The 12,402-nt window shown below is 44.0% G+C and overlaps 1 protein-coding gene across 1 annotated transcript in view; it reads left to right on the forward strand.

The window, feature by feature from the left end:
- The window catches only part of LOC134212740 (neural cell adhesion molecule 1-A-like), a 416,812-nt gene that overhangs the window by 316,332 nt on the left and 88,078 nt on the right, over nt 1–12,402 (forward strand). Inside the window, exon 7 of the mRNA XM_062690855.1 lies at nt 5,583–5,786. Within this exon, the coding sequence (XP_062546839.1) occupies nt 5,583–5,786 (204 nt within the window). The remainder of the gene's footprint in view (nt 1–5,582; nt 5,787–12,402) is intronic.

Here is a 12,402-nt window from a genome sequence, read left to right on the forward strand (position 1 = left end):
TGAGCGGTCTCGCAATAACCGCATAACCCGGCACAAAATTTGCGAAAATAACTGGTCAGACCTAAAAACCGTTGCAGTTCTTTCTCGTTTCTCGGAATACGAAAGTTTTCACGGCTCGGATCTTCTCGGGAGACAATCGGTATTTCCCTTCACTTATCAAGTAGCCTAGGTAATCGACTTCTCTCTTCAGGAACTGTGATTTGTCCCAATTGATCTGAAGTCCGTTCTCACTGGCCACCTTTAGCACTCGTCGTAATGCGCACAAATTTTCTTCCGGTGTATCTGACGCAATGATAGCGTCGTCGACATAGATGATTAACACTCTCTCTTAACTCGCGAAACACATCTGCCACAAAACGACCGAAACTAGCGGGGATGTTGCATAGCCCAAACGGTGTCTTGACAAAATCGTATTGTCCCACATGCGTCACAAAACTTGTATACTTTTGGCTTTCGGCCTCTACCGGCACGTGAAAGAAAGAATTCTTTAAGTCCAGAGTAGTGAATATTTTTGCACTTTTTAGTTTATCAATTTGGTCTTCCAAATTCCGCATAGGGCAGCAATCTTTCACCATTTTACGATTAAGCTTCCCACACATACACGCAACGAGCTGTCTTACATTGGAGCAAGCGCCACGGGGCTTGCATATTCACTAACACTTTCGCGCACGATTCCAGCTTTCAACCACTCGTCAACGGTCTTCTCCAGCACTTCCTTTTCCTTAGGTGCAAAACGTCGTGGAGCCGAATGAAAAGGCTCATCGTCGATCAGTATAATCTTGGTTTCAACACGGCTGTTCACTTCCTTCGCTGGTTTGTAATTGTCAATCATCTGCTTCACCGCTTCACTGTATGGGTAATCCACATCGATGGCTTGCAACTCACACGCACTCAAAATCTGCATCATTTCACTCTCCTCTGCATCGGATTCGATCACTTTCTTTCTGATGATTACTCCATTCTGATTCACTACCACATCCATGTGGTTCAGAGCGCTCATGCCGAGTATGGCGTCGTATTTCATACAACCCGGCGGGACGACGTAAAACGTCATCATTGGAAATTCATCATTTCCCACCAACACATCGATTTCAACCGTACCACGCGCTGATGTTTTTGCCGCACCAAAACCACTGAAGCACATAGTCGTGCGATGCAGCAACGGCTGTCCAATTTTCGAGTAGACACTCTCACACAGCAAATTATATCGGCTCCCCGTATCGAACAACGTACGAAGAACGTTACCACCAACTTGAATCTCGCACACTGGCATTCCATCCGACAACGCGTTCACTTCAGATTTCTTCCTCTCTCGCTCACAGTCTTTAGCTCGATGGCCGTGCTCACCACAACCAAAGCATTTCGGTCCGAGCGACTTAGCGTCACAGTCACTCGCAAAGTGGCCCCGTTTGCCACAATTATAGCAACGAATACTGTCTGAAGCACTGGTGGTAGTAATGGACTCTTTCACACACGATTTCGACTCTTTTCTGTCTCTGTCGCGATCGTTGCTCTTCGTTATTTTGCTGCTTGATTCACTGCGCATTTGGCTCTTCATCTTTTCATATTGCTTTATGCGATCTTTCAATTCGGAAACAGTTTTCGCTCCATACAAGCACACCTTGTTCACCGGCATATCGTTCACTCCGTTTGCAACGTATTCGCACAGGGTTTCTTCTTCAATCCGGCCTCGTTTTGCAATATTCAGCATATGGTAAATATACTGCAAAAACGACTCATCGCTCTTCTTCTTCCTGTTTCGCAAAAGTTCGTGGATCTCCGCACTCGAAACTTTTTCACCGAACTCTCCCTCGAGGGCGGCCCTCAACTGCGCCCAGTTATTTAATCCACTCGAGCTGTTCACAAATAGCTTCGCCGTTCCTTTCAAAAGGCGGCGGCAGTACACGAACTTATGTGCCTCACTCCAGCCAAAATTTTCACTTGTTTTCTCAAATTCGTCTACCCAATCGTGGATGTCTCTGTCGGCGCGCTCTCCAGAGAATCTTTCAAGCGAGTCACCAATATCACTGAATGTAAACTGTGGTACACGACCTCGCGCACCCACACTTTCATCATCACTCGACGATAATTTTCGGATTCCTTTTCGTGGTTTTCAGGAGTAGAAGTGAGAAGATTTTCTCTGGCTGAGTGGAGCATAGTCTCTTCTTCGTTGTTTCCACTGACACTCAGCAGTCGCCGAATCAGTTTTTCTTTTTACCGGTGTTTGGTAAACTTTTGGCAGAGCAAAACTCGCGGAGTTGCTCATTTGTAAGCCTTGTCAACACTTCTCGCACGAACATGTTGGACTACTTCTTATTGCACTTTGGTCACACACACTTTCTTATGAGACGTATTCTCGACGACTCCTCTCACTAATCCACGCTCACGGTTCTCTATGGTGCGGAGACTTCTCTCTGTCGCCAGCACCGCACGAAACACTCTGACTCATATGACCACGTCTTCCACGCTAGGGCCTCACGCCGCCATTTGCAGAAAACTGAAGCCCGGTCTTCAATTCGCAATCCACGCTCAAATGCACTCAAAACATGAGGAAAATCCCGGTTGAGCCCCCATGTGAGATTATTTATTTTTATTAAAGATATTTCAACATAACAAAAAGTATAATTAAACGGGATTTCCTTCAAAAAACACACTGCTCGCGGAGCAACGCTAAAACTCGATCGGTTGCTCTAGGATCTCGCGATACACTGCCTAAGCTCTCTCCTCAGGTCTGCTTCAGGGATCGTCGTGTGTCTCACTCTCTCTTACATAAATGGCGCGATGTTTCTTATAACAATTCTTAAAACCCGAGCGTAGTGGAAAAAAAATCTTAATCCATCTTTAATTCCATGTCAGTCAAGAAAAAAAAATGATTTGGAATTCTTCCACTTAGCCGCGTTAGTGTATATGAAAATACCAGTTTCGTTCGATATCTCGGGATCTGTGGGAGTTAGGAAATTGCCGTCTTCTACAAAGTTGTTCGAGGTTTGGAAACCAATATGTCGAGAAACTGTTTTGTTTAGTATTCATCCGCAAGGTGGCGCTAGTGTATATGAGAGATCAGTTTGGTTTGGTATCTCGGGATCTGTTGGATTTAGAAAATTGCCATCTTCTATTAAGTTGTTCTAGCATTTGAAACCAATAAGTTGGGAAACTGTTTAGCTCAGAATTCATCCGTAAGGCAGCGCTAATGTATATGTATCTGTGAGATTTAATAAGCTACCGTCTTCTACTGTTCGAGGATTGGAAACCAATATGTTAAGAAACTGAATCCGCAAGCAGGCGCTACTGTAAATGAGATATCAGTTCTTCGGTATCTCGGGATTTGTGGGATTTAGAAAATTGCCATCTTCTACAAAGTTGTTCGGGGATTGTAAACCAATAAGTTGAAAAATTGTGGAGCTTAAAACTCATCCGTAGAGTAGCCCTAGTGCATTTGAGACCACCAATTTGGTTATATATCCCCGGATCTGCGAAATAAGAGAGCGGATGTCTTCTACCCAGCTGCTCGAGGATTAAAACCATTATTCTAAAAAACTGTTGGATTACATCCGCTAGATGGTGATATATGGGTCAACCAGTTTTGTTAGATATCTCAGGATATGTGGGATTTAAAAGTGCCGTCATTTGCAGTTATTTGGTAATTTGAAAATTGATATGTTTAAAAAAGTGTGCTTGGTAGTCATAAATGCTTCCGTTTCTGCCTCATACGCAGGAGGCCTTGGCTTCGATCTCAGGCCCATTTCATTCTTCTACTTTGTATCTTTTTCTACATTTCTCATGTTCCAGCAATCGCTAGAACAAGAAATGGATTTCCGCACTGTTTCTATTTCAATCCTGTACCTTCAACTTGACTAGTCTAGCAGTAAATAGCTACTTTAGGATGTATAGTTCACTTTTCCCAGTGCACCTGAGTATTTTATTTAGCTATATTTTCCCGAGCCTATCGAATCACTTTTATTATCTTCTCAATTTATGAAGAACCTTTTTTTTGCAACCTTTTTTTAGTCAGATGCCCACGTGCAAATTGGGCAACTGACTAAAAAGATATCTCATTTTTACTCAATGTGTTGTACTTTTTACAACAATGCGAGTCCCGGAAGGTTAACAGCAAAAAAAGCTGGCGACGGCGGCGTGAGAAAATCGTCGGCAGCGGCAGCGTGGCGTAGAGATGTCGCAAATTAATCGATTACTTCGATTAATCGATTCATCGTTGTGATAATCGATTAATTTTGAATCGATTATTACCCAACGATTAATCGATTCAATAATCGAGATGAATCGTGAGTAATCGATTAGTTACTAATCGATTAATCAGAATTTTACGACATCATAAAGATGTCGAAAATTAATTGATTATTTCGATTAATCGATTCATCGTTGTGATAATCGATTAATTTTGAATCGATTACTATACAATGATTAATCGATTCAATAATCGACAAGAATCAAGAGTAATCGATTAGTAACTAATCGATTAATCGGGATTTTACGACATCTCTAGGCGTGGCGGCGCACATGTCTAGTCTCCATATGCCTGTATGCAGGGTTGTAAATATTCGGCAGCATTGGATGAAGGTGATGTTTTTTTCCTTCCTTCCTTGAAATCAGTCTCACATCCCCGAAGAGGAAGAAGAGTAAACAACAGAAGCCACATTACCCAGTGCGCCACGAAACTGAAAATTAACTACACCTCCTGAGGAGCGCATTAACTTACTGATGAAATATCTGGAAGACACCATTAGGCTAAATCGTATAATATAAGATCTGTTTAACAAACGGTTTTCGCCACTGTGCATTGGAACGTCCTTGGGCTCCCCCAAACCAGAGCGATTTCATCGCCGCGATGGCTAGGGGCTGTCTGGTGTAAGGCGTCCTTTTTCTCCTTTTCAGGGCATGGAGGAAATTTTTCTTCTTTGATCCCCACTGAACAATCGCCTCGCAGCTTAGTGTTCATTAGGGGAAAAGTGGGTAAAACCGACACCTTAAGCAACTTTACAGTTCCCCAATTCTAAATGATGTTACAACATAATTGAAAATGTTTAACAACATTCATGTTGATATTTGGGTATGAAATTCATGTCTAGGCCTAAAAATACGGTTCTTTTTTGAGTGCTATTGTTATCCGACCTGCAGGTTTTTCTTGATGAGTCAACCTTAGTAATATTTTGGTTTTATGCTGGTATCCGAGCATTATTCGTACCGCACCGAAATTAATGGTTCTTTGCTGTGAACTCTTTTCCAACTCTTCAAATCCAACGTGAAGATTCATAATTTGGGTACCAGAAAAATTGTCTTGTAGCAATTTTTCCCTAATCACAAAATTGTAGCTAAGCAATTTTCCCCTAATCACAACGCTGATGCATATTACGTGAAGTGTATGTCTTCCAATGTCATATTTTTCTTCCTACAATCATGTCACGTGCATGAAAAAGTTCATGCGATTTTCGTCTCCACTATTTCTCACACAGTTCGCCCATTTCCCAAACCATTTAGTCGCACCACCCGTACCGAAATTGTTGCACTCTAATCGCCCTATGTTTAAATCCTTTATTTTGTTTTATTTTGCTTCGCCCCTCCAGGACGACCACAGCCCGACGTGCTTTGGTTTATCAACGATAATCTGGTGGATAATCAGATCGAGCAAAACACCGGCAACGTCATCGAGAACCGGCTGCTGTGGAACTCGGTGCAACGGCACCATCTGCACTCGGTGTTCACCTGCAAGGCGACCAACACGAAGCTGGTGGCCCCCCTGACCAGCCGGATCGAGCTGGACATGTACCGTAAGTATATGGAAGGATGTGTGTTTTCGGGGGTTGAGTTCTGGTTGCCAACATCGGACACGTATTTTCCCGCTTTTAATCGTCGTCTCCTTTGAGTGGCGATTATGCTTCCCCCGGGAACCCGGGATGGGTTATGCATTTTTCAGGAAGATTAGTCTTGCATTCTGAATGGGTGTTGCTAAATGGATTAGTAGTAAAGCTGATATGGATCATTGATTTTCGATTAAAATGCTTTTTAATATCAGCATGGTGAAGTTATTGGAATTAGTTCTTAAGCTGATTCAGTTGCTGCAGGGAGTTTTTGGCAACTTGATGTAGTGCAGTGTGAAGTAAACTGCTCTGAGCATTAGCACTATTGAGATTGTTGGTTTTGGATATGTCGCCAACAGCCCAACAGTCAAACTATCATATCCACTTCGCTCTTCTCCTAATCCTTCTAAGTTCAAGTTATAATTTTGTTCAAATGAACATCTTGGATTGTAACATTATCTAATTACGCTATATAATGACGCTGGCAAGCTACCGAGATGTTTGTACAAAATTTGAAAAAACAGTCAGTCAATTCATGGACGGGCCATCCTACCTACACTGATGCCAATTTCTTGATTTATCAAGGAAGGTATCAATTCTCATCTCAGGTCAGCATCACTCCATATTTCATCTGCTTCATATCATTCCAACAGTTCTTTATTTTCTAATCATTTCCACAAAAAACACTTCTGCATATGATCCAAAGAAACTTTTTGCGAGCAATAGAAACTAGTTCTGGACATTGTGCCGGGTACTGGGTCAGAACAGAACACACTCAGACTCAGCAATCCACCGATGCCGGATCAGACGTTCGTTTGTTTGAGTTTCTCTTTCATCAAACGTCCATGCCGAAAATCCTGCATGGGAAAACGTTTTTCACATCATCCAGGCACCGAAAAACCAACACTGACCAGCCAGCGATTGAGCAGAGCAGAACCAGAGAAGCAAAAACTCCAAACTTTGAACCATCCATCGCATCTACTGAGCTTTTGTTTCGTCACCGCAAAAGATAGACGGAACGGAGAAAGCAACGAAAACATGGCCTCCATGGCCGTGTTTTTCTTCATCGAAAAGTGCAGACTTTTCCGGCGTGATGCTGCCGTCGGACACGCCAGACCGATGACCAACTTTAAGCGCATAACCTGCTCCATCTTGGTTTTGTGAGATCTACCCAGAGTTTCATTTATTTGTCATCGTTTTGTGCCAACGAACACCACCAGTTGGGTCGTGTAGCGTGTTCGAAGCAGAACTTTTTAGGAACGGTTCGTGTTATTCGTTTTCAATGGCACTAAAATGAACTGCTACTACGGTGGTCTGGTGATTAAGTTCAATAAGATATTTAGCAACGGAATTTCGAGAATATATCTCATATATAATAAACTTTCCCCATTTTTGTTCGTACTACTTTTGTAGATTTTTTCATGTTTTTCCAACATTTGATTGGTGTAACTCCCGAGCATATAAAAATTAAACATTCCCTTGTTTTTCCTTTCTCTTTTATCTTCTGTCTTCTTTCTCTTTTCATCCTTTTGTCTTCTTCCTTACTTTTTTCTTTTTCTTTACCGTCTTTCAACGGTGAACCCAACAACAGAAAAGTTTGTTATGCAAGGAAAAAATGAGTTTGGTTTGAGACAGCGAAACGCAAACATGAGAATAAACGAGCCACACGATTAGAATTCCAAGAGCTAAACATATATGAAGACAAACAAATGCCTGGACCGAACTCTATCACAAAGTCAACCAAATAGTTCATCTAAAATTTCGAAGAATATCCAACTTTAAAAAGTCACTCCTTGATGGAAAGACTTTTCGGCTCATGAATAGTCAAATAAGTTCGCTGCCTGACGGGTACTATCTTTAGCACCAGAATCGCTGGTTTTGATCGTAGATAAATTTCGAAGCTGCAACCATCTCGGGAAGCGTAATGAAAAATTCAAAACTTCTCAAATGGTTTAAACCCAAACCCCGTCGAGCGGGAGGCGAAGAGCACGAAATTCTCATTTATTGTTGCCGCCGTACACTTTATGTTGTTGTTTTCCCACGTTTCGCCTGGGGGACGAAAGCACACTCTTCTGTGAAGAGTTTTTGAGTCTTGTGTATAAAACATAAACGGCTACGACCGACCGACGGCATGAAATTTTCGCATTGCGACACTGTCTACCAGATATACCGTTGATGGCTGGCTGGTTGCTCGTAGTATTGCTGGCCGTGGCCAGGCCCTCCACCGTACCGTACATAACGGTGACCTACCGCCACACAGCTACTGAGCTCTGCTAGATGGAATGATACCCGGGAGCAAACACTCATAACAACGTCGAGTTGCTTGCTTTGGGTGTTTCCGCACCCCCGTTCTTACTCAAGCATGGCCCGAATGTACGGCTCTGTATCGACTCGGAAGGGCGGTGGCCTTTCCTCAATTTTCCAATTGACAGTTATTTGTTCGGGCGCTATCTCGGACACTTGTTCCGGCTTCATCGAAATTCGCTCCGGACGGGGTCGGAACAAACGAGATGATGTGTCACGCTACACCGACAACAGCAGCAGCAGCAAAAGCTGTAGCTGTACGGTTCTTGAACCGAAGCTACGAAGGGCACAGGTGGTGTCGAGGACGGCCCAGGTGCACCTCCCAGGGAAGGTATTGCCGCTCGATATTGATGGACTGAAATCAGGGGTGGAGTGAGATTGAACCGAAGGGAAACACTTTTGTCGGCAAGTGTTTCCATCATGCTTTGGAGAAGGTGATTTATGAGCTTGGAATTCGTTTCGAGTGTTGAAGGGAGTACGTTTGATGCGTAATGCATAAGGACGTGTTTGTTCCTGCGTGGAAATGGCGCACAAAAGCAGCAGCTAGCTTGTAGGTTTTCTAATTCAGGTTAAGTTTGTATAAAAAGGTATTTTGAAATCTGATTTTTTTTCACCTAGTAATGATAATGCTCATTTAATATTTAAGCAAGACACTAACCATTTTAGTTCGCGTCACCATTTTCTTCATAAGTTTTGAACGCTCGATCAAATTCAATAGTGATTAGCTAGGCTTTATTGTATGGGGAATGCAACATGATGCAAGAAAATCGGTTGAGGTGTACTATTTAAACAGTTTAATAATGGTTTTCTTAGCTTTTGTGCACCTACATACAATCGAACAGACAAACATTTGTTCAGTTCGTTCAGTTGATTGGTATATTGATATATAATTGTTTTGGAACCTCCTATAAAAAGTTCGCTTTTGGATAGTAGCCTTCCGGTACAACTTTGTTGTACCAGGAAGGTAAAACATCTTCAATTCAATATTTAACAGCACCAGTGATTTTTTATATCAGCATGAGGCTATTTTATTACGGGCTTCTTGGAGGAATGTTTTTGGAAATACCTGGAGAGGTTTTTTTGTGAGTTTCGAAAGGAGTTCATTGTGAATTTCTGGAGAGTTCTCGAAGCAATTCATGAAGAGTTCTTGGAGAAATTTCTGTAGGTACTCCAGACGAAAAACTGGTGGATGTTTTACCGGACTATGCGTAAAAAATCTAAATAATCCCCACCTACTTAAATAAATAAACTTTCTGGTGGAATGCACGGGTAAATTTCGTAATAGTTTAGTAATAGTTTCTATAGAATTTTTAGACCCCACAGAAATTTTTAAAGAAGAACTAAAGAAAAAATCCTTCTTCCGGGCGAGAGACTTCCGGGCGAACTTCCTGAGGATCGTCCGAAAGAATTCCTGGAGATTTTCGAATAAATTCTTGGAAAAACTTCCTGAAAAAACTTCTTGTGAGAGTTTTGATTGAACTTTTGATGGAAATCCGGGAAGATCTCTTGGAGGAACTTTCCGAGGAATTCCTGAAGAAACTTTCCCAAAAATTCTTGGAGGACCTTCCCAACTAATTTCTAGTGGAATCTTTGCAAGAACTTCTGGAAGATCTTCCGGATGAATTCCTGGAGCAACTCCTAAAGGAAACTATGGAGAGACTTCTGGAGGAAATTCTGAAGAGACTTTCGGAGAAATTCTTGGAATAACTTCAGGAGGAATTATTGAAGAAATTTTTGTAGGAATTCCCGGAGATGTTTCCGGAGCAATTTTTGAAGTAACTTATGGAGGAATTACTGTAGGTTCTTTCAGAGGAACTCCTGTAGTGACTTCCTAAGAAATTCTTGAAGAAACTTCTTTGGGAATTCCTGTAGGAATTTTTATGGAACTTTTGAAGGAATTTCTCGAGAAGCTTCTCGAAGAAGTCCTACAGGAACATTCCATCAGATTCCTGATGGAATTTCCGGAGGGACTCTTGGAGGAACTTTCGTAGGAATCTTACGAAATTCCTAGAGGAACTTCCAGAGGAACTTCCGGAGAAATTCCTAGAGGAACTTTCGGAGGAGTTCTTGGAGGAACTTTCGGAGGAGTTCTTGGAGGAACTTTCGGAGGAGTTCTTGGAGGAACTTCCGGAGGAATTCCTGGAGGAACTTTCAAAAGAATTCCTGGAGGAACTTCCGGAGGAATTCCTGGAGAAACTTCCGAAGAATTCCTGGAGAAACTTCCGGAGGAATTCCTGGAGGAACTGCCGGAGGAATTCCTGGAGGGACTTCTAGGGGAAATCCTGGAGGAACTTCCGGAGGAATTCCTGGTGGAACTTCCGGAGGAGTTTCCGGAGGAATTCCTGGTGGAACTTCCGGAGTAACTTCCGGAGGAATTCCTGGTGGAATTTCCGGAGGATTTCCTGGTGGAACTTCCGAAGGAATTCCTGATGGAACTTCCGGAGGAATTCCTGAGGAACTTCCGGAGGAATTCCTGGAGGAACTTCCGAGGAATTCCTGGAGGAACTTCCGAGGAATTCCTGGAGGAACTTCCGGAGGAATTCCTGGAGGAACTTCCGGAGGAATTCCTGGAGGAACTTCCGGAGGAATTCCTGGAGGAACTTCCGGAGGAATTCCTGGAGGAACTTCCGGAGGAATTCCTGGAGGAACTTCCGGAGGAATTCCTGAGGAACTTCCGGAGGAATTCCTGGAGGAACTTCCGGAGGAATTCCTGGAGGAACTTCCGGAGGAATTCCTGGAGGAACTTCCGAGGAATTCCTGGAGGAACCTCCGAGGAATTCTGGAGGAATTACCGGAGGAATTCCTGGAGGAATTTCCGAGGAATTCCTGGCGGAACTTCCGGAGGAATTCCTGGAGGAATTTGCGGAAGAATTCCCGGAAGAATTTCCGGAGGAATTCCTGGAAGAATTTCCGGAGGAATTCCTGGAAGAATTTTCGGAGGAATTCCTGGAAGAATTTCCGATGGAATTCCTGGAAGAATTTCCGAGGGAATTCCTGGAGGAATTCTTGGAGGAATTTCCGGAGGAATTCCTGGAAAAATTTCCGAGGGAATTCCTGGAGGAATTTCCGGAGGAATTCCTGGAGGAAGTTCCGGAGGAATTCCTGGAGGAACTTCCGGAGGAATTCCTGGAGGAACTTCCGGAGGAATTCCTGGAGGAACTTGCGGATGAATTCCGGGAGGAACTCCGGAGGAATTCTGGGAGGAACTCAGGAGTAATTCCAGGAGGAACGTCCGGAGGAATTCTGGAGAACTTCCGAGGAATTCCTGGAGGATCTGCCGGAGGAACTACCGGTGGAACGTCCGGACGTATTGCTCGAGGAACTTCCGGAGGAATTCCTGGAGGAACTTCCGGAGGAATTCCTGAGGAACTTCCGAGGAATTCCTGAGGAACTTCCGGAGGAATTCCTGGAGGAACTTCCGAGGAATTCCTGAGGAACTTCCGGAGGAATTCCTGGAGGAACTTCCGGAGGAATTCCTGGAGGAACTTCCGGAGGAATTCCTGGAGGAACTTCCGGAGGAATTCCTGGAGGAACTTCCGGAGGAATTCCTGGAGGAACTTCCGGAGGAATTCCTGGAGGAACTTCCGGAGGAATTCCTGGAGGAACTTCCGGAGGAATTCCTGGAGGAACTTCGGAGGAATTCTGGAGGAACTTCCGGAGGAATTCCTGGAGGAACTTCCGGAGGAATTCCTGGAGGAACTTCCGAGGAATTCTGGAGGAACTTCCGGAGGAATTCTGGAGAACTTCGGAGGAATTCCTGGAGGAACTTCCGGAGGAATTCCTGGAGGAACTTCCGGAGGAATTCTGGAGGAACTTCCGGAGGAATTCCTGGAGGAACTTCCGAGGAATTCCTGGAGGAACTTCCGGAGGAATTCTGAGGAACTTCCGGAGGAATTCCTGGAGGAACTTCCGAGGAATTCCTGGAGGAACTTCCGGAGAATTCCTGGAGGAACTTCCGGAGGAATTCCTGGAGGAACTTCCGGAGGAATTCCTGGAGGAACTTCCGGAGGAATTCCTGGAGGAACTTCCGGAGGAATTCCTGGAGGAACTTCCGGAGGAATTCCTGGAGGAACTTCCGGAGGAATTCCTGGAGGAACTTCCGGAGGAATCCCTGGAGGACCTTCCGAGGAATTCCTGGAGGAACTTCCGGAGGAATTCCTGGAGGAACTTCCGGAGGAATTCCTGGAGGAACTTCCGGAGGAATTCCTGAGGAACTTCCGGAGGAATTCCTGGAGGAACTTCCGGAGGAATTACTGGAGGAACTTCCGGAGGAATTCCTGGA

The sequence above is a fragment of the Armigeres subalbatus genome, chromosome 2, assembly GCF_024139115.2.
Source record: "Armigeres subalbatus isolate Guangzhou_Male chromosome 2, GZ_Asu_2, whole genome shotgun sequence".
NCBI lineage: Eukaryota > Metazoa > Arthropoda > Insecta > Diptera > Culicidae > Armigeres > Armigeres subalbatus.